This window comes from Vicia villosa, unplaced genomic scaffold (assembly GCF_029867415.1).
Source record: "Vicia villosa cultivar HV-30 ecotype Madison, WI unplaced genomic scaffold, Vvil1.0 ctg.000114F_1_1, whole genome shotgun sequence".
Classification (NCBI taxonomy): Eukaryota; Viridiplantae; Streptophyta; class Magnoliopsida; order Fabales; family Fabaceae; genus Vicia; species Vicia villosa.
The window spans coordinates 361,678-386,474 of NW_026705022.1; the positions used below are offsets into that span (position 1 = coordinate 361,678).

The 24,797-nt window shown below is 29.8% G+C and overlaps 1 protein-coding gene across 1 annotated transcript; it reads left to right on the top strand.

The window, feature by feature from the left end:
* Positions 1-402: 402 nt before the first annotated feature.
* Positions 403-24,209, top strand: LOC131624378 (uncharacterized). The gene is made up of 11 exons (XM_058895330.1): positions 403-690; positions 21,771-21,914; positions 21,997-22,243; positions 22,359-22,449; positions 22,530-22,688; positions 22,899-23,046; positions 23,204-23,361; positions 23,457-23,570; positions 23,717-23,816; positions 23,901-23,957; positions 24,036-24,209. Exons 1-11 carry the CDS (start codon positions 403-405, stop codon positions 24,207-24,209), a joined length of 1,680 nt encoding a protein of 559 aa, XP_058751313.1.
* The last annotated feature ends 588 nt before the right edge of the window (positions 24,210-24,797 follow it).

A 24,797-nucleotide genomic window follows, 5' to 3' on the forward strand; every position in this document is an offset into this window, starting at 1 on the left:
CAGATGTGGAAGAACCGTCGCCAGTATGTCCTAAACTTCCCCGTTAGTGACCATGAAATGAAACCTTCTCCTGAGTACATGAGTTGGTATCGTACAGCCACAACCCCTAACCTGTTTCTTGCAGCTCCATTCTATTTGAATGATCCCCGTGCACAGAACTACATCTTGCCACAACAACAACAACCGGAAGAAGAACCACAACAACAACAACAAGAACAACAACAACTCCGGCAACAACAACGACTTCAGCAGCGACAACAACAAAGCCTGCAACACCGCCAACAACAACTCCTACAACAGCAACGACAACAACAACTCCAGGAACAACAACAAATCCAGCAACAACAACAAAATATTTTCAGTACTCCATCCCGTTCCGCACGCAACATCCGCCAATCAAATATGTTCCAATCCCAATCTCAACCATTACAAGGGTATAAAGACCGCCATCCTTCCTCGGACCAATATCAGACCCACTCACAACCATTCGGATTTGCAACATTTGTTGGGTCCTCAAGGGGATTCGGCCAAAACCTAACTCCCGGTTCATCTAGCCTTCATCTTAGTCCCGACGATGGTCCTCATGGTGAATCCTCTCACCGTGGCGCCCCCTCCGGCTACGCAACACCTACAAACCAATTCGGCTTTAACCAAGGTAGTTCTAGTGCTGCGGGATGCTATGAACCGGAGGTCTTTTCCCACCCCACTCCACCACCACGAATAAACACATTTGAGGGAATGGGTAGCCGACTTTACAACAGCGGTTTTCCGGATAATTATGGGGGCGTCGACGAATTCATAGACAGCGATCCACGCGACATCCCAGTACCAGCCCCCGTGACACAAACCCAACAAGAAGCACAAAGGGGCAGGGGTAGGGGTAGAGCTAGGGAAAGAGGCGGTGTCAATATTCGCGGCGGAATCAACGATCGCGGTAAACGTGTCATTACAAGACCAGGTTGCGGAACGGATGGCTATCTTGGTGATGGACGTCATTGATCATGTTGTTGTATTTTTCATTAATCTTTGGTATCGTTTCTGAAATTAATTGTAACCGATGTTTAGTTTTTAAATTATATTGTAATCGATGTTTAGTTCTTAAATTATATTGTAATCGATGTTACCATTTTGATTTTCGTTTTCTGCATTACATTTATAAGGCGAAAAAAATATTTTACAAATTTATTTCTGTAAATATCATAACAAATAAAATAAAAAAAAAATTTAAGTTTAATATATTCAACTAAAATGAATTAAAAAAAAATGAAAAAAAAAAGAAAAAAAAAAAGCCCTAGAACTAAGGCGCCAAATGGTTTGGCTTCTAGGGCAAAAACCCTAGACTTATGCACCATTCCATTTGGCGCAAACATATTGGATTTTAGGGCATGCCAATTCATTTGGCGCATGCACCCAAAATTTACACTTATACGCCATTTCATTTGGCGCATTCAGTATTCTGATATCCCAAACCTAGACACTTTGGTAAATACCCCGAAAACATGGTTTTTTTCGTATTTTTTTTATCAAACCTGGTTATTTAAATTTTTTTTTCTAATTCTACGATATGATAATCATACGCATTTCATCTATAAAATGACTTTTTATAGTGCAAGGAAAAAATGTGGGCTGACAGTTAGTTTCATTTATTTTTTTTATATGTTTTTATTTTTTTATAAATGTATAATTCCTTTTTAAAAGTTTCAAATAAATTTTTAAAAATGTATTTTAAGTATATCACTTTATTCATAAGTTTTTTAAAATGTTAAAAATTTTAAAATCACTTAAATTTATACCTATTTTAAATAGTTTTTTTTATAAAAATTAATTTTGATATATATTTTTGAAAAAATTGTGATTTTACTCTATTCTAATCTTTGATAATATATATTTATATTATTGGATATCAAAGTTAACCTTTTAACCTATCCCTGGAGTTCCCTCAATTCTAAAATAAAAGGAGACATAATTATAAGTAAGATAAAATATATAAGTGAAAGCATATTAAGAACTAAAAATACAAATAAAAGAATCTAATTACTACTCCCTCCGTTTCTTTTTAAGTGTCATTTTAGAAGATTTTTTTGTTCCTATTTAAGTGTCGTTTTATAATTTAATGTTATAATTTGTCATTTATACCCTTATTTTCTCAATAACTCCACATTAAATTTTTCAATTAATTATTGGAAAAAGAGAGTGTATGATTAAATTTATTAGGAAAGAGAAAAATAAACAAGGGTATAATAGAGAAAGTAACTCTAATAATCCACTATCTTAGTTGAAGAGCTTTTTGCTAAAACGACACTTAAAAAAGAACGGAGGGAATATTAAGCAAACTAATGTTATAAGAAAAATATTGCAAAAAAATATATTGGGTAGATGGTGTAAAATATGATGGTTTTTTAAACTAAAATTGTGTGATACATTGAAAAAAATTTAATCTATACTGGAAAAATAATTTTGCCTGTAGCAAAATTTTTGATTTTTTCTTTACCCACCTCCCTATGGGGGTCACCCCCAGCGAAAACCCCATTTTACCCCGCTTCGGAAATGCATTTCCGAAATATTTTTTTTCTAAATTTTTCCAAACTTCGGAAGTGCATTTCCGAAAAAATCCCAAAAATTAGGATTTTGACTAATTCGGAGATGCATCTCCGAAACAACAAAAAAAAATCTAAAAAAATCCCAAAAATTAATTTTAGGATATTAATTAATTCAATTATCATAAATTTGATATAATTTATGAGTAATGAATAATAATAATTATATATTTTGATATAATTTATTAGTTATGAATAATAATTATTATATATTTCTATTTTGATTCATATTTTAAAATTTAAAATAATTTTAATTAAAATAATTAAAATAATTTCATTTTATAATTTTTTATTTATATATTTATATATTTATATATTTATAATAATTATTATATATTTATATATTTACAAAAATAATTAAAAAAAATGAGTGTTTTAATTTATATATTTATATATTTATATAATAATTATAATAATTATTATATATTTATAAAAATTATTATATATTTATATAATAATTATTATATATTAATTATAAATATATTTATACATTTATATAATAATTATAAAAATTAAAACAATGAGTGTTTTAATTTATAATATATATTATATTTATATTTATATATTATATTTAATTTTAAATAATTCAAAATTTACTTATGAAATTAAGATGTTTTTGATTTATATAAGTTAGTAAAATAATTTTTAACTTTAAAATTGTTTAGGAAATTTTATACCTATTAATTGTATTGATTCACCTTGATTTTAGTTTTTTAATAATTATTGAATTCTTTCGGAAGTGTATATTCGAAACATTCCAAAACCAATTTGGTCTTGGAATATTTCGGAAGTGTATATCCGAAAACACTCCCCTCCCAAAAAAAATTCGGAAGTGTATATCCGAAGACACCCCCTCCCAAAAAAAAGGTATTTTCGGAAATGCAGTTCCGAAAACTCAAAAAAAGGGGGTGTTTTCGGAAATGCATCTCCGAAAACACCTTTTTTTCGTATTTTCGGAGGTGCATTTCCGAAATAAGACAAATTTTAAAAAAAAAATAAGCGTTTCGGAAATGCATTTCCGAAGTGAGGATATTTTGGGTTTTTCACCAGAGGTGACCAAGAAAAGAGGGAGGTGGGTAAAGAAATTTCTAAATTTTTTGTGTTAGTTGTACTCGCTAAAATATTTTACCGGAATATTGTGATGCATTAGAATATTTTACCGGAAATTTAGTACTACATTGAAAAATTTTATTATATTCTTCATAGATAAAGGAGAATTTAGTAATCTAAAATGCAGTACTATCATCGTTATTTATAATAAACTATATGCATTAGATTATTAAGTGAAGTAAATGGTGCATGCACTTAGTCATCATACGGCCCATTGACATGTTTAAACAATTTATATTTAGACTGAGAATCTAGCACAAACAAATACTAACAATTTGAAAATTATATGTAGTTTGTTTGTTGTTCCAATGCAGTTTAATATCGGAGAACAGACAAAATGTACAATTAGATTTGAGTAATTAATTAAATTGAAAGTTAATGTACAATTGGTTTAATTAATTTAGTTGCATGTCAACCTGCATACCCCAGAACTCTAAGGAATTTTAAGGGAAAAAAAAAAAATTTGTTCAAATTATTTATCATATATATACTAGTAACATATTCGTGTATAACCGCTGCCTCTTCTTATAGTGTAGTTGATGAGAAATAAAGTTGTTAATTAAAAATTTGATATGATATACTAATTTAATATGTTTAATAAATTTATTATTAATCTGCAATACTTATATATTTTTGTTTTAAAAGACCCATTTATAACATTAGTGAAATAGTTCAAGTGATATAGTGATTTTAAAAATTTATTAATATTAATTACTTTATAATGCGTTGAAGCATAAAATAATCTAAGTAATTCATTATATAATGTAGCTTGTGTTGAATTTTTTAATTAAAAATAACATGGAAAACATGACAATAAAATAATAGAAGAAATTACGGTAGGTAAGTTGATGATCAAATATCATAGTCACATCCTTATTTTAAAAACATAACACTTGTGGTAAAGTGTATGGATGTCAATCTTAAACTTTATTTTGTTTTTAGGTTGAAAACCGTTGGATTCATATAAGTCGTTTTACTCGTAAGTTAGTAAGTTAATTTGGTTTTGGATTGATCTTTAGTAAAATTCTATTCTCCACGAGGAGATAGATGTATAAAACAATGTTTCGACAATAGGTTCGACAAGATATACTAAAATTAACATAGATATAACAGATTGAGTTGTGCAAATTGATGGAGTTGAAAAACAGTAAATAACACAAAAAATTAATAATCCAATTCGGTGAAATCACACATATAAAGAGGGTTGAATTCACAACACAAAGAAAAGAAATTTACTATTAGTAGCTTAATACATTTAGACTTACAAGCAACAACAAACTCATATTGTTCAATGTTTCTTTCTAACACTATCCAATAACTTTTTATTTAGAGCCCCCCGTAAATCTGAGAATCCACCACTTTCTTCCTCTATCACACGCCTCGTGATAGAAGATTACAACCACTAAACCCTAGTGATCAACTTCAATCAACTTGTTGAAAGATGTTAAATTTTACAACTTAACCGAACAAACCTTCTATGCCAAGTTACTAAAATAGAGGTGAACATATAGATTTTACACTAATCCTATTAGGACCTTAGCGTGAAATACAATACATAAAACCTTGTACTCTAAAAATATTCAATAAATACTTGAATTCTTGAATTCCAAAGCTAGTTGTGTCATCCTTATTTAGCAATTCTTTTGAGTTTTTCTTCATGGATTTGAGATTTGATTTCGTCCAAAAATATAGCAGATTATGTTGGATAATTAATTTGATCCTTAAATATCTCCAACAAAAATATATAATTTGGTTTGTTACAAATTCAAATTTAAATCTCTTTAAATTTGATTTTATCTACAAAGTTGTCCAACAAATCATATAATCATATTGTTAACTTAATAACAATAAAATATGATATAATATTTGATTAATGATTCTTTCAAAACGCGACAGTTAAGTCCTGATCCACAAGGCCCAGATGCCGAGTAACATATTGGGACATCGTGTCTAACTTGTGTACCTTATATATGCATCACCATACAACTTTAGCAAGCTATGTCAACTTGAACACTTTGAACACTTCTTCCATGTTGTTGTTTTGCAAAATGCAACCAATCCAAATGGCCATTTCACAAAGAACTTCATTTAGTTTTTAGTATTGTAATAATTTATTTTAACATTATCCCCATATAAGAGAAGATAATGAAAATCATGAAGTAGAAGGAATGAAACAAAATTCTGTTGTAGCTTTTGTAATTAAAAAAAGAATTCTATGATAAAATTGTTGGATTTGGTTGAAAATATATATGTTGAAGAAGTCTCACATCGCTTATTTTTGTGGAGGAAGAGTGAGTCCAAAGTTATATGTAGGATTCAAGTTTTTCTTTACAAGATGTACTATCAAAAGCACAATAAACTTATATTTGAGTTTTTATATTTTCTCTTATACTCTTACTTTATAGTGTTGTGAAGGGTAGTTAAATATTTTCTTTGGAGAGTGCAGGTGTATTGGTGTCTTGGGGTGGTTGAGGTTAGTCTATGTGTTGTAACAATTTTCACATAATGTTATTCTTTGGTTGTCATTTGACAACGGTCGTGGATTTTTCTCCGTTTTTGGAGTTTTCACGTTAATCTCTTATGTTGTTATTTTGTTCATCTTTTTCTCTATGCTTGTTATTTTTCCAACCAATGGTATCAAGAACCTTGGTTTGGTAGGGTATAAATTTTAGTATGTTGTGTGGTTGCAATTTTGTCTGATCTTCCACATCAGAAAATAAATTTTATACTCTGTGTTGGTTGGGAAATTTTATTTTGTTGCAGAAAAGGTTTTGGCTGCAATGTCAAGTTTTCAAGTGCAATGAAGATTGACTTAGAGAAATTTGATGTAAGAATCAATTTGGCTTATGGAAAATTCAAGTCAATGATGTTTTGATACAGTTAGGATTACACAAGGCGTTGAAAGGAAACATTTCCAACATGGACAAGGAAAAGTGGGAGGAATAGGGTTTGAGAGCTTCGAGTACAATTCATATGTCTTTGGCTAAGAATATTCATACGAATGTTCTTGGTACGTCGTCAGCCAAAGATCTTTGGGAGAAACTTGAAGGGCTATATCAAGGAAAGAGTATATCAAATCGCTTGTTATAAAGGAGGAGTTTCATAGCTTGCGTATGGATGAACATACAAAAGTATCTGATCATCTAAGTATTCTAAATGGTAATGTTTCTGAATTAGAAACTATTGGAGTCAAGATTGATGATTAAGATAAATCTTTGAGACTCATATGGTCTCTTCCATCTTCCTATAAGCATATTAAACCTGTTTTGATATATGGGAAGGAAACTCTGAGTTATGAATAATTTGCTAGTAAAATTATTTCTGAAGAAAGAAGATTGAAGGGTGAGGATAATACTTCATCAAACTCAATGTTGATTGCTAGAGGAAGGCCTCATGTGAATAAAAACAGTGAAACGGGTGTGAAATATTGGAAATATGGAAAGATTGGACATATAAAGTATATATGTCCTGATGGGGTAGCGTCAAAGAAGGACTCTGAGTCAAATGCTTTCAATGTCTCGCTCGTTATGAGAGATGATGATCTTATTTGAAATTGAGAAGTGTGTCCTCATGACATTTTTGCTGTCAAGGAAAAGGAAGAGTTATTGCTAGCGGATTAACACACGGGCGTTGATGCAAAATGTGTTGTGAGATTATGTCGATGGTTGAAGATTTTCCTACCAACATGGAAGTTGCACCATAAAATTTCAACCTGGTTTTCAGCATGTGAAAATTATTGAAGTGGTTTAATTTCAAGTGAATAATACTCTTCTTTAGGTGGACTACGATAGTTTTTAAAACCATTATTGTCGGTGAAGACAGTGTGAAAAATCTTGGAGTGGTATAGCTTCAAGTGACTATACTCTTTATGGTGGAGTATGATTATCGGTGAAGACAATGAAAGTTAATGTATTATTTTCAATCAAGATGGAGATTGTTGGGTTTGGTTAAAAATATATGTATGTTGAAAGAGTCCCATATCGCTTATTTTTGTGAAGGAAGAGTGAGTCCAATGCTATATATAGGATTCAAATTTTTCTTTACAAGATGTACCAGTCAAAAGCACTTTAAGCTTATATTTGACTCTTTGTAATTTCTCTTATACTCTTGTTTTAGAGTGTTGTGAGGGGTAGTTAAATATTTTCTTTGGAGAGTGCAGGTGTATTGGGGCCTTGGGGTGGTTGAGGGTATTCTATGTGTTATAACAATGTTCACATAGTGTTATTCTCTGGTTGTCATTTGACAACGGTCGTAGTTTTTTCTCCGGTTTTTGAGTTTCCACGTTAATCTCTTTTGTTGCTATTTTGTTCCTCTTTTTCTCTATGCTTGTTATTTTCTCAACAAAAATAAAGGAGGCATGATAAATAAAACGTAAATCATATAAATGAGAAATTTAACTAATTTAGGTGATGATATGTTAATTGATCTAAGAGCATTTTTAAATTCAAAAACATCAGGATAAAATAGATTCTGACTATGAAATCTTGAAATTAATTGAAATGTTGAAAGATTTATGAAGCCTTGTATTGAATAAATGTTATTGTCGAAATATGTAAGTTAAACACTAACACCGTCTTTCAGATTATAGTACTTTTAATTACTTTCTATCCACTTATTATAAGAGGATGTTCAAGATCATTATCAATAGAGGATGACATGGTGAGTGTCTTCATTGTTTACTATTTTTTAGGATTTTTTTTCAATTAATTGTAATACCGATCAACAAAGAGAGGTTGAACCTCTGGATATATCTATAATTATTTCAAACATTAATTTTATTTTTAAAATACTAATTAACACTAAATCCTTAATATTAAAATACTTTTGATAAATTATAGTGTAATAAGTAAAAGGATGATAGAAATATATTATGACACTTGTTCGAATAGACTAATAATTAAAAAACTATCAATCGAAATGGAATGCATACAATTTCATGTTGTAGCTATTGATATTAAAAGATAAGAAAATTGATAATAGATAGAGGAAAATATGGAGGTAATGGTTGTGTATTAATGATGTTTGTTGTTATACCGGTACACATTCTTTTATATCAAAACACATTCGTGACAAATGTTGGTGCATGAGAAACAATGGTTTCAGTAAACTTGTTTAATAAGTAACATTGAATTCCTAAAATTGTAATGTTTTCCTGATTTTATGCAATTGAGAAATGAATGTTGATGGTTCACTACTACGGAAAAGTCATACCATAACAGTTGGAAAAAGGATACCATAACGCCTGACCAACCGTTGTGATGTAAGGGGTGGTTGTATGTATGATGCGTATCACCACGGTCGATCACCATGGTCGCACGACCGTGATAATAAGGCATGACGCGTGCTACCTATCACAACTGTTACTCTGAACAACCATTGTGATATATATTTAGGAAATGAATTCGAAACCCAACAACAACGATTTATTTAAAATATAATTAACATTCCATTACTGTTACAATAGATAACTATTGTGGAAAATACCTTGAGTTTATTATATAATATGTAGATTACTTGTTTTTCCATACACCTCACTAAACAAATACAAACATTCAAAATGATGAAGAAGAAAATAATCTGAATATTAAACTCTTCTTGAAAAACAACTTAAACAAACCACTGTTTTTCGAATCGTATGCACGTCATTACTCATATCTTGTTGTTTAACATATAGAATATAGTTCAATGGCCTAAGTCCTTCATAGCATTGATTCTTTCTTTTCTAGTTTATTTTGAATAACATCAATATATTAGTTAAGTCTGCCTCATCATCGTCACTATCATGATGATTGTGACAATGACTTATCATTGTAACAATCATGATAATAAGTGACGATAACGAGGCAGACTTAGCCAATAAATTGATCATATTCAAAATAAACTATAAGAGAAGAAATGTATGCCATGAAGGATTTAGGTCATTGAACCACATTCTATATGTTAAAAGGCAAGAGATGAATTACGAGGCAACTGTAATTAGAAAAATATTGATTGATCTAAGTTGATTTTCAAATATAACTTAATTTTCAGATTATAAGTTTTTAAATCAATTTAAATTAATACCTTAGGGTTAGTGAAACAAACAATATACATACAATATAATAAACTTAGCTCGATTTTCTATCAATCTGCTTAAGAAATTAAAGAATAAAAGATTGTTAAGTCACAAGAATCTTTTTCTTGTGACTTAGTAATGTTTTGTTCTTGTTTTGAGAACATTAATAAACAACAACAACATTTATAAAAAACACAACAACAACAACAGCAACAACAACAACAACATACAACAACATACAACTATACTACAACAACAACATACCACAACACAATACAACATAAAATATTTTACAAATGTACCTTTTATTGAAAAGATTTAAGGAATAAACAGAAGTTGATCTACGTTGTAATGCTATGAAGAATAAAATACTAGGCGGATGAAGCTTCCACAATAGCCAAAGATGCGCTTTGTGTTCTACTTTTTGTTGCTTTATACTTCTTGTATTGTTTCTCCATAGCAACACAAACCATAACCAAAGTATGCACTTTGTGAAGGTGGTTTTCTTCATTCACTTTCCCTATAATTCAAAAAACATAAACACCTTGACATTAATGTAACACACCATAATTTCCATTATTTAATTTAATTGAAATTTAAATTAACTATTTGGATTAATTGGCATTTTATTGAAATATTGGAGAGAATATGAAAATGGAGTAATTGGGCCAGTGTGGTGATTCGTAAAGGGGAGATGTTAATTGTTAAGCCTTTTACTAAACTAAATTCTATTTTTCATAAAAGAAGAAAATTTGGGAAAAGAAAGAAAAATAGAAAGCAAAAAGAGGATAAGAAGAGAAGAACGTGAAAGAGCAAGAGGAAGAAGAGAAGAGCATTCAAGAACTTTGGCTAAGGTAAGAGGTGACTAATCCATTTAGCCTATATTATCAATTTAAAGATGATAGGATTGATTGTGTAGGTTGTTTAGTTCAATTGAATGTATGTTAGGTTTTGGGGTTTTGGGAGATTTAGAACAATTGATTGATTTTGGTGTAATTGAATGAATTGGGAATATGTTTGATGTTGAATGACCCCTAAGTGTGTTAGAAATATGGTAGGATATTGAATTTAGAGCTGTTTTGGTGTTATAATCGTTTTGGTACGAATTGGTTTGGATTGGAGATGGAAAGGTGCTGTAAAAAATATGATTTTCTGCTACTGGGTACGCTGTAACCGGGTAACAACGGGGCTATAATCGGTTACCGCGTTGAAAAATAAGGAAATTGGGCATTTTTAGGTACTGTAACCGGTTACCCTCCATGTAGTAACCGATTACAGCTGCGTTTTGAAAATAGCGAATAGAGTTACGTAAAGACGTAACCGGGTACGCTCCTTGCTGTAACCGATTACACCTGACACTTTTTGAAAAATTATTTTAAAAACTCATATCTTACAAACCATATATCCGTTTTAAGCGCCGTTTTGAGCGTTGTAAAGATAATTAAATATTTTATATAATAAAATGGTGTAATGGGAAGTGGCTCAATTTTATTTTTAAATCCCGATTTTAATTTTTTATGGTACGTTGTATATCGGATGTGTGTTTGATAAATGTAATAGATGTGGTGATGTTCTGAGAATATGGTTGTGATATGAATGTTGTAATTGTTGCGAATATGTATAATTTGATTGTTGAATGGTGTTGAACATGAACATACTGAATTCGGTGTGATATCGGTGAGTATAATGGGATGACTTTGTTCATCGTAATCGGTGTGATGGTGAGTATGCTATATGTTTTGCATGCATTCATAATCATTTGGTGGCTGAATCCCGGTGACGTTTGGATCATTGGAGGCATAATTCCCATTGTGTGGAATTAGTGTTGGCAGGGCCATATCCCGGTGATGGTTGGATCGGTTTGATGGGTTAATCCCATGATGATTGATACCACATGCATAGTGTCAGTGCATTTGCATATGCGTCGTTATAACATGATTGGAAGATTTCCAGTGTTATTTCGTGGTGATGTATTTGATTGTATTTTCGTAACTGGTTGGTAAATAATCTGAAAATCTAAATATGTTGCAGTTGGGTGAATAATCTGCTTATGATTTTTTGTCGTTTTGAACTTATAATATAGTTTAATTGTGATCTGTCTCACCCTTACTATTGACCATTTTTCAGATTGAGGAGTTAGCTTCATTTGTGCTTGGTGAGGATAGCTTATAGGCTAGTCCATTTAGTCTTCGCGTCAGTGTCATGCTCTGGTCCTGTAACACTGGAGAACGCTTGTTTTAGAGTTAATTGACAAACTCTTGTTTTGGATTATGTTTAATTGATTTGTGATTGGTGGTTTAGTATTGATAATGGTTGATTTATGTTATTCAGAGTTTAAAATTATTTCCGCGGTGTTAAATATGGTTTATTGAATAACGCGTCTTTTTCCTCAGAAAGCATGACAAAATGACTGTTTAATTTTGTTTATTTCAGTTGTAACATCCTTGAATATGATTTTACTCCAAACTTATTTAATATTTCGCGGTGGTTTAGAAGGAAATTGACGAGTATTTGCATAATTTTAAATTTCGTAGATGTTCTCAATTAGGTTTTTCTTATCTCTTCATATTTACCGTTTCTTTTCCTTTTAAATAGAAAATGTCCCCCATGAATGTCGCTAGGAGGAAACATATGTGTTTATTTTCATTTTCCTAGGTGTTCTCAATTAGGAGAATGAACTTAATTCTATGACTAATGATCCTAAAACATTTAAGAGGCAACAGGGGTCACATATATTACTAACCAAATTGCAAGATTGTTTTTTAGGAAATAATAATGACCCATTTGATGAAGATACTATCGACTTTGCTTTAATTGCATATTGTGAGATAGTTACTTTTGAACAAATAACAAATGATGAAAATTAAAGAAAAGTTATGGAAGAATGAAATATACAAAATAAAAGAATACAAAGTACAAACTCAGTGGTGAGAATGGTCGTTTTAAAACGAGATTGGTGGAAAAAGGACACAAGCAAAAGAATCATTTATTAATTAATTCTAGGGATTTTTTTCCTATTGCAAGGTCAGATACAATTCAAACGTTTATTTCAATCTCTGTTCAAAATAATTGGAAAGTACATCAAATGGATGTTAAGTCTTCATTTCTTAATAGTAATTTGGAAAAAGAAGTGTATGTTGAGCATCCTACAAGATATGTCATTAGAGAAAACAAAGATAAAGTCTGTGAATTGCAGAAATATTTATATGGGTTGAAGCAGACACCAAGAGTTTGGTATAAAAAATACTTATTCTAATTTTATATAAAACTAGTAAAGGACCCGTGCGTTCGCACGGGTCGCGAAAAAATCGATATAAATATTAAAAAATTATCGTTAAAAAATGTATATAAATTAAGAGAAAATAATATCTTAAATGATGATTATCATATAAATATTAATTTAATTTATTAGGTTATAGTTGTTATCATGATATACATAGAAATTATGTTGAAGAATATATGAGTATATGGTGTAGTACACTTCACACAGAGACATAATTCTATCAACAATTGAATTTTTCCCAATCATAAAACATGCAATGTCCTCCATGCTCCGCACCCATGGTTTTGTAGGGCGGGTGCAAGGTTTTAAAAACTGTGTGTCCATTCATAAAAATATTTATAACTTATTTCCGTTTATAAAAATAATTGTATCAACGGTAGACTTTTTCTCGTTTATAAAAATATTTGTAATTTATTCCCGTTTATAAAAATAATTGTATCAATAGTTGACTTTTTCCGTAATTATAAAAATATTTGTAACTTCTTCCCGTTTATAAAAATATCAACGATAGACTTTTTCCCATTTATAAAAGTATTTGTAACTTATTCCCGTTTATAAAAGTAATTGTATCAATGTTAGACTTTTTCCCGTTTATAAAAAAATTTGTAACTTATTCCCGTTTATAAAAATACTTGTATCAACAGTTGACTATTTCCTGTTTATAAAGATATTTGTAACCTTTTCCCGTTTATAAAAATAAATCAACAATTGACTTTTTCCTATTTATAAAAATATTTATAACTTAATTATTACCGTTTATAAAAATAATTGTGTCAATAATAGACTTTTTCCTGTTTATAAAAATATTTATAACTTATTTCCATTTATATAATTGAATTAATTAATAAATATTTTAAATGTATCTCGTAAAATTAAATATGAGTATTATTGATTAAATAATAATTAGAAGGATAGTATAAATATTGAGTATTCTTAATGGTAATTTGAAGGAAAAAAAAAGTATATGTTGAGCATCCTATAAGATATGTCATCAGAGAAAACAAAGATAAAATCTATGAATTGCAGAAATATTTATATGGCTTAAAGTAGACACCAAGAGTTTAGTATAAAAAATACCTATTCTAATTTTATATAGCATGGTTTTTGTATATTTTCATTTGAGCGCACTTTATATATTAAATTTGTCAATCTAGAGATGTTTGTATTGTTTGATATATGTTGATAATCTTATTTATATGGACAATAATTAGAGGATGGCTTCAAATTTTAGAGAGGGTATGATAAGTTATTTTAAAATGACAAATTTGGACCTAATGTTAGATTTCCTTGGTAGGTATTGAGGTTGTTAAACAATAAAATAGAATTTTTATTTCTCTATATCGCATATAGTATATGGAGCTGATTTTGTTTAGCAAGTTCACGCAAGGACCGTGTGTTATCCATTTGCAAGGAGATAACAAAATTATTTGTTATGTCAAAGGTAAACTTATGTGGAGTTTTTTGGACTCATAAATAGTGATTGAGTTTGAAACAATAAAAAACATGTTAGGGAACACATTTCACTTGGGCAATAATGTAATTTTATTATCTTCGAAGAAACAACATGTTTTCACGCTTTCTACCATTAAAGCAAAATATACAATAACAACCGGTTGTGATACTCAAATTAGTGAATAAGAAGAATTTTAGAAATAATGCATTAGAAGTAGAGTAGTTCTTCAAAGATATACTTAAATTACAAGTTGTCTATTTTACTAAGTATTTTTTTTTTTTTTTATAAACGTTCCAAATATATTAATATTTAATTTCAAAAGATTTGAGATTAGTTGTAAAAAAAAAAAAGATAATTAATTATTGTTTATTAAAAACAAATTGCATACATATTTACAAAACTTACCAGTATATTTTACGATTTGAAGAAGATACTTTAATTTATGTTTAAAAGATTGACTTAAAGAGGCAATGTTGAGAAATTAAATAAAATCTAAAGACTAGAGAAAATACATGTTGGTATTCTTCTTCATTAAGGAGATGCCATAGCCATTTTGCTTAAAAGATAGGATTAAAGTTTCCTTAAACATTATACAAAGGAAATATAGTGTTAAAGACATTTATTTAAAACATACCTGTCATGTGAATTTTATGGAAGAGGAAATATAGTATTAAAGAAATTTGTTTAAAACTTTCATTGGAGTTATAATTCTGGACTAATATCCATCATCATAATTAGGGCTAACAATAAATCAAACTAACTCGAAAATAATTCGAAATTTCGATTCGTAAATTAAATCGTTAAATTAGGTTCATGAACCAAATGAGCTGAATATGAGCTAAAAACTAAATTCGTTAATTAAATGAGCTGAACTTAAACTATACATAGTCCGACCCGTTAGATTCATGAGTCAATTCAATTATATATGAGTTATATTATATTGTCTTTAAGAGTAAATTTAAAAATTTGCTCTAAATTTAAGTATCATATTTTCTTTTAATCTAACAGTTTAAAATGATAATTTATATTCTCAAGTGAGCAAAATATTTCTACAAATAAAATTAACATCGTATTTCTAATCTTATAACTTTTATTTTATATATATATATATATATATATATATATATATATATATATATATATATATATATATATATATATATATATATATAAACTTTAAAAAATTATTTTTAAGTCCGTAAAATAAACGAGATAAACCTAACGAGTTGAACCGAGATGTTCGTGAACTTTTAACAAGTCGAGTTTGAGCTGAGAAAAAGTTCGTGATGAATTCAAACTCGAACTCGAACTCAACCAATTCGTAACGAGTCGAGTTTGAGCTGGAAAAAAAGTTTGTCACGAACTCGAACTCGGCCAGTTCTTAACAAATCGAATTAAACTGAGGCGAGTTCGACTCGACTCATTTCCAATCCTAATCATAATCAACCATTTAGTAAATAATCATCTTCTACTGTTGTGACTATATATATTGTGATTATGACTGATTTTGAATTTAAAAATATAGACGAAATTTCTTATCATCTTAACCAAATGCTTTTTAGTTAAAATATTACTTATTATTATTATTATTATTATTATTATTATTATTATTATTATTATTATTATTTTATATTATAAGAATATTATAAATTTACTTAAAATGATCTAATAAATTAACAGAATAAATAGACGAATTTTCCATGTTAATTATAAATGGAATCTAATTCTGTTTTGTTTTAATATATGCTTGGATAGATTAAATGGATGATAATAAATTAATGAAATCAACACCCACTAGTTAATACTATGATGGATAAGATAAGAATGAAAAGAAAATAGGTAAAGTAAGAAATATTTGTCGAAGTTTCAAACGTTGGTAAAGTAGGACACTTTTTGTCACCCTCAAGAATTACAGCATAGTATATCTCCACTACTAGGAACTTGCTCCAGCCTCCATGCTTTTTGGAAAATAACCTGTGCAAGAATTTCACCCTAATCAAAAACCGTGGGCGCTAGCTGTCGGTATATGCTTACACCAATATATTTCTAGAATGGTATGTGTATATATATATATATATATATATATATATATATATATATATATATATATATATATATATATATATATATATATATATATATATATATATATATATATATATATATATATATATATATATATTCAACGTAGTTCAAGAATAATTCTCTTTAGTTATTCTACTTAATAATTTATAATTAAAGTTTGTTATTAAATATATTTGTATTATTTTAATGATCAAGAGTTGTTCTGTTAGATGGAAAATAGAAGATGAAATAGTAGAGTTGTCTCACACTACGGTGGAACAATACTCTCGATGTTATGGAGAAGGAAAGATCTACAAAGTTAGCACTCCAACGCTTAAATTAGTAAAAAAAATGAGAAGTAATATGTGGGTGAGAATGAATTTGAAATCGTTCGCGCGAGATAAAACACTGTGTACGAACAACTATCTGATTGAATTTGACAGTGATTGATATATTCACGGACGAAGTGTATGTTTACTTGTTTCGTGCATCTTTCTACTTGGAATTCGCTCTTGGGGATTTTGTCATGGGTCTTACAGACGACCTAGAACAATTACCTCTAAAACCCTTGTTCATACCGTAGAATGAGTGCTTAGCCGTGAATACTTTTAGGATGTCTGTTAACCGAAGCAAATGAAGAATCTTCACGAGATGTCATTAATTGAGAGTCGTTACATTAAATGTTTTTCTCTTGATCAACAATGTTTTACATAGAAGTCTTTATGTGGAGCGACACCAGACGAGTTAGATTAGGGAAAAACATAATGAACGAATGTTCTTATAGACAAAACTGAGTTATCTCTCTCCTTAGTTGGTAGTCTAACCGAGGAATAGATGAGATAATATTCAAATAAAAAAGAATGGTTCCATTATAAAAGAAATAAAATTATAAACTATAGTTGTTGGGATTCTAAGTATGTCCTTTAGTTAGTTTTTCCTTCGGTTATGTGTATCAGCCTAGGGAATAGATTGCACTTTTTTTCTACTAAAAATTAAAATGTGGCCCGCCCTAAATTAAAGCCTGAGTTTTTTGTTGGGTGAAGTGAAAACTTTGTCATAAAATATATTATTTATAGTAGTGTTATCCTACCGATCCTTTTATGCATATTATAAGTATCAAACAAGGAGACTCTCAATCCCCTTATATGTTTTTCATTTGTGCTGATGTTTACCTAACATGTTAAACTTAGCTCAAAATAATAACCAAATTAATGGTATTTCTATTGTTAGAAATGCCCTTAACATCACTCATCCTTTCTTTAAAGATGATAACTTGATATTCTATAAGGCTGGGGAATAAGAAGCAAATATCTTACTCAATATCTTAAATATATACCAAGAGGCTTCAAGTCAAAATATTAACTTTCAAAAATTTAAGATGATGTTCAGTAAAAAAAATGTAGCTTCTAACAAGAATGAGAAGTTTAATAATTAGATCAACATCCTCATCAATAGTATTCAAACCTATCTTAGGCTCCTTACCTAAATCGGCCCCTTTAAAGTCGAGACTCTCAATTTCATTATTGACAAAGTTAGACAAAGACTCAAGGGAGTGGAAAAGACATAAACTATCACATGTTGGTCGTGCTACCCTTATTAAAGTAGCTGCACAAGTCATCCCCACCTACATGATGACCTCATTTTTATCCCTAAATCCATTTGCATGAAGATGTATGTTTTGACGGGATGATAACGATAAAGACAAGAAAATTCAGTGGATGAAATGGTTTGATATATGCATACGAAAAAATGAAGGAGACTTGAGTTTCTAATCCATTAGATATTTTATTGAAGCCTTTCTTGCTAAGAAAGTTGAAGAATTCACGATAATCCTAACACTCTGGTGGCCAGAGTCCTAAAAGCGAAAACTACCATAAGTGTGACTTTCTGCAGGTAAAAAGGGGAAACAATCCTAGCTATACTTGAAGAAGCTTCCAACACAACAGATGGATCATAAAAGAAAGGAATTTGTTGGTATGTAGGAAAAAGTGATAAAATCAATGTTTGGAACGGCATTTGGATTCTAAATAAGTGTGGATTTGAACTCCTAACATGTAAACCATTGGAAACAAGGATAAATGAAGTCAAGGACCTCATTTAAGAGGAAAACAATTGTTGGAATCTTAACATTAAGAATAATCTTTTCCTTCCTACTAACAGGGAGGCAATCCTACAAATTCCCTTAATTAACAGAGAGAAATATGACTTTTCTAGTTGGATGACCTCTAACAATGGTCATTACACTATGAAAACAGGGTACCTTTGCATCAAGAATTGGCAAAAAGATGATGATATAGAAAGTTCATATAGGAAGAAAAATAAAATGGTTCGGAATAAGATATGAAAATCTCAAACTACACCAAAAAATGCTCACATGGAGAATAATTAACAACATCATTCCTACTAAAGAAAATCTTTCTAAAAAAGGCATTACATCTGACCCTTTATGCCCTAGATGTAACTCTAAAATAGATTCCATCGACCACTATTTTATGAACTGCATATGGGCATTACAAGTCTGGTTTGGGTCTCAACTAACCTCAATTCAACAACTATGTCAAGCCCAACAAACCAATCAAACAAGAAAACAAAAATAAAAATAACGATGGTGTTATAGACCTACCTTACAACAACCTGAAGACAAACTTTATCATTTAGAACAACTAGAAGGAATACAGTAACATCAATAAAGATGCTTGCATGAGAAAAAAATAAATCAACAAAGCAAATATAAACAATGAAGATGAAGGTAATATGGAATTCAATAATAATCACCTGGAGGATAACACAACGACAATATCTAGAAATAAAAAGTTCTACACCAATACAAAGATCAACAACACAAATACATGAAAGATAACAAAACTCTAAAGTCCAACAACGAGATGTAACTCAAGGTACATGTAAAACAAAACAAAGAACAATCAACTTGATAAAGGCATGAATATTAATCAAAATAAGGGGATTGTAAATATTTACAAGGAAACCCAGGAAAATAAACACCTTTATGAAGACATGAATGAAAAACATGTCTAAAAGAAAACAACACAAAAATGAAGATACTCATTCGAAAGTGAACGATCACCTAGCTAACAAAGACGTGCAAGAGAGAATTATTAACAAACAAAAAATTGTTAGAAATTTGATATACTAAAAATGAGGAACAAAGGAAAAACTCAGAATAAAGATTATTTTTCCAAAGAAAAGAACAAGGACGAGCCCAACAAGAATCCCTATTGAAGATGTGAAAACCGTAAAAACTCCTCACACAATAACATGAAGGAAATGATTAGAAACACAAAAGATAATGGTAGAAATAACTCAGAAAATGATATAAGTTAGATTATAGAGTCACATACAAAGTCCGAAACCATGCAAAGTGAACAATCTTAGGAAGGAAGAGGCCGAGGCCAACTCCTCTCAAATCGCGAACAAAATCAACAACAACTCCAACACCAAGTGGGAACCTCCTTATCTAGTTTGGATTAAATGTAACATTGATGCATGTCCGGATACGAAAGGAAAATGGGGCCTTTGAGTTATTTCAAGAACGACGAGTGAGAAATCATAACGACTTGCACGAAGTTCATAAAGGAAGACGATGACCCTATAGTGTAGGAAACGATGGCTTTAAAAAAAGCCATTAAAATTGCGATTGATTGTTGTTTTTTTGGATTTGATGTTCGAAAATGATAGTCAAGGATTGACTAGGATGCTGAACAAAAATGGGAATCCTATAACTCCTTAATGAATTGTTGGAAACAATATACGGAGGAAGATGATGAAAATGAAGAAAATGAGTTTTTTTTCCTCTAGTAGTTAAACAATCAAGCAACCCACATCATTGCAAAAAAAAAATGCAAAAGTCACCAAAAATATTGTTTGAATTAAAAAGAGAAATATACATACCACCCCCACATTTTGATATTCTAAAATTACCCTTGAACAAGTTAGTGGGGTGAAAAATGAAATTTTTGGTATATTTTTTTTGTAGTCCAATTTCAAATTTATGGTTGTCCAATTTTTTATTTTTTTTTATAAAAATACCGAAAATTTCGGTAATTTTTTCAAAATTTCCGGTATATTTTTGAAATTTCTGGTAAAACTCATAGAAATTTTAAAAAATTAGGAAATTTTCGAAATTTACGGTACACCCCCCAAATTTCTGATAAAAAAAAAACGCTAATTTTTTGAAAATTAATAACTTTAAACAAGAGTATAATGGTAAAAGTATATCCTATGGGGGTGACATGTCTAATTGGGGGATGGCACGTAGATTTCTCAATTAAAAAACATCCTTACATATTCAAGTTCAATCCACTCCGGATGTGAGGCCCATTTAATTCATTAAATTTTCTTTTGTTTAATATAATCATATTTGGAAAAAAAATTATAAGGAATATAATCATATCATTTTTGGTGACTTTTTTTGGTTAATCATATCAATTTTTGGTGACTTTTTTTGGTTAACCATATCATATGGTTAACATTTCGAGAATCAATATCAATTTTATGAATGATATAATTTTATTTGGAAAAAAGAAATTTAATAAAAAATTAAAATCTTAGAAATGACTCTAATTATATTGATTAGGTCATATTTTATTTAATAAATTAATATTATTTTTTTAATTATTATGGGAATAGTTATGTTTGTAATTTGATGATTAAAGATATTTGAAACATTTTAATTTTGTCGTAATTGAATTTGAATTATTTATATTTTTTATGATTTCTTAGTTAGTTTAAGGGCATTGAACAATAATGGATACAGCTGTTTAGATATCTACTTTAATATATAAAAATCGATTACCACCAAAATTCCTTGATTATCCTAATCACAATCAATTTAAGATGGTTTTACATACCCCTGAGAGTAATTACACATCTAATCATGATTACATTTCAACAACTAATTTAATGCAAAACTTCTTTATTGGAATATGAAAAAAGCTGCACTACGTTCTATGCTCTCATTACATTGAACATTCATATTAAATAAACCCTACCCTTTCATTTTTTTTTCACTATAGAGCTATATATTCGTACAAACTCTTCCACCTTGCATGTATAAACTCTTCCACCTTCCACTTGCCTTTTTCAATCAACACTTGACCGGTATTTTTCGTTTCTCCTTCCCCTATTTCCGTTCTTCATCTCTTTAACTGAATACTGATATTTTTTGTCTTCTATTTTGTTTCTAAACAGAACATGAGTCGAAAATTTACCCCCATTAAGGATGTTAACGATTCAAAGGAAACTTGGAGATTGGCCGTTCGAGTTGTTGATCTATGGAGTGTTATCAACAGCAAGGGTAATGAGCATATGGAGATGGTTATAATGGACGCATTGGTAATGCTTCGTATTCTCTCAAATCGTTTCGTAGCTTATTATATTTTTCAGTTATGATATTGTTGTTGTTTGTCATGAACAGGGTGATAGGATACAAGTTTTGATTCGTTCTGACCATACACCGAAATGGAAAGAACGAATACGTGAAAACATGTCTTGCATAATCAACAATGGAACTGTTTATGATAACGATTTTCAGTGGAAGCTTTGTGATCATGACAAGAAGTTTGTGTTTATTGGTGGTACGACTGTGAAGGAAGTTGATATTCAGAACCTTCCTCCCAAAAGATTTTTTTTCAAAGACTTTACTGATATTCTTGGAGGCAATAGTGAGATGAACTGACTCGAAGGTAAATATATTAGGTCATTTATTTTCTTCCTACTACAATTTATTATATTATTACAGAAGTTGATTTTAACTTACTCTTTCACTCTGTTTTGTAGATATTATTGGTGTAGTTCAGGAAATCAACAATTTTCAATATAACAATTCTGGAAAAAAGTCATTTGTTTCATTGAGTCTTAAAGACTTGAAGTAACTTATCAGATTTCAAATTTCTTCTATTTAAGTAGACGATTATTATCATATTGATCTTTTTATATTTGTTTCTACAGAGGTGTCATCGTTAACTGCACATTATGGGAGAGCTACGGAACAAATTTTTTGGATTTCTACCATGATGAAAAAAACAGTGGTGCTATTGTAATTGTACTAACTCATGTAATGATAAAGGAATCACAAGGTGTGTATCAACAAAATCCTATTATTAAGCTGTGATATCTGTCTGTAGTTAATTTGATACTTTAATTTTTATCTATTTCAGTCTCAAATGGATGGAGTGGATCTAAATAGCTTATTAACGAAGACATTCCAGAGATAACTGAGTATTTATCAAAGTAGATACAAATTGTTATCTTCTTCCAGTATAATAAGTTCCCTTAAAAATTATTATCCTTTACATTAATTTTGGTACAATGTTGCAGGTTACCTGCAAATGAGCAGACTGAAAAGCCTTCGCAGTCTTCAAAGGGTGTGTCTCTTTGGTCTGGTGCCTCTCAATTCACCCCAGTTGAAAGTTTCGTCCATAAGGCCAAATGTATATCTCTGAGTGACCTCTGCAAGGTGAAACAGGTAAGTGGTTATGGAAAATTTCAAAAAGTAAGCTCAATATTGTTTTATATAGATGATTTTATGTTAGACTGTTGCATATATTAATATTTAACTTGGAATATAGATGATTTTATGTTAGATTGTTGCATATATTAATATTTAACTTATTGTATCTTAGGACATGTTATGTGTTACTGTTGGAACAACTCAAAAGTTTTTTGTCTCAAAACATGGTTGGTTTTATTATGGATGTACTAAATGTTCTTTAAAGGCATCTGATGTGAAAAATCCATACAAATGTTCATGTGGTCAGAATGTAGAACATGCCATACCAAGGTTGTATTTTTCAATTGTTCTTTAGTTTAATTCATTTGCCATTCTTCAATATTTTTAAAGTTCTAATAGTTTTTTGCTATGCATTTTTCTAAAAGGTATCGAGTTGACATATATGTGGTGAATCAAAATTTCGCTTTGTGTTTTGGGACACTGACTGTGCCGACATTATTGGAAAGTCTGCTGATAGTATTTATAAAGCAATGCTTGAGGTTAAGTTTAATTCATTATCTATTATAATATTTATTTGTATAAGTGTTGTACTTACATTAAATTTAATGTGTAGGAAGGTGACGACGACCCTATGATATATCTCGATGAACTTGACATGCTTCTTGGTAAAAAAAATGGCATTCAGGGCTAAAGTTCAGCCAACATTTGGCCAAGCATCTGTTTGGAAACTTTCTTATGATGAAGAATTTGTCAAGGAGATTGAGAAAGATTATATTACTAATGAAGTAGGGCATTTTTTGTGTGAACATATACATAGGACTTTTATGAATATTTGTATCTTAATCTTCATCTCAATGTCTGATCTGCAGGGGGATAGCAAACCTTTAACCCAAAACCTAGTCGTTGATCGTGTCGATGATTCCATTGTATGTTAATGTTGCCTGAAAAATAAGAAGTAAATGACATCATTTTCTTAGTACTTACTGTTATTTTTTTTATTCCAGGAGTCATTGTCTGCATACGGAGAAAATGATCCTGATAAAGTTGTGACCAATACTCCATCTAAAGGAAGTCCCGTTACTCTTGATGCTGGAGATTCTGAATGTCAACCTTATGGAACTACTAAACTTTCAGGAACAAAACCTTCAAAGAAAGTGAAGATTGAATCAAATGTCTGAAGACTCCTATGAACCAGTTTATATGCCAACATTGATATTATTTTAGAGTTATTTGTTTCCTGTTATTTTACTTTTATTGAACAAGAGACAAGAGTTATTTGCTGTGCATTATCTATGAATGCTGACTTGGTTTTTGTTTTAATTTATGGAAACTGTTACTTTTTTGTAATATTTTCATCTGGCTATGCTAAATAGATTAACTGTCATTTTTGTTTAATACTGCATATAATATTGCCCGAGTATACAAACGATCCATATCAATTGAAAAAAAGTTTGAATGAATCACTGTATATGATATTTCTTCTTACTTGTAGGTTAATTGTCTTAATACTGCATATTAATTTGGCTTAATTGAATATTAACCTTCATGTGAAAATAAATTGTTGATTAATATATTGTATAGCAGAATTCTTCTTAGTTGCAGATTAATTTTTGTAATAAACCATATTTTTATGTTTCATTTTTACAGTCAGTTAATGCAGTAAAAGTTCACTACTGATATTTCAAGCATCAGAATTTTAATAAGATAAAAATAAAGACATTTTTCAACAGATTCATCTTAACCAACATTGGTAAATTGATCAACAA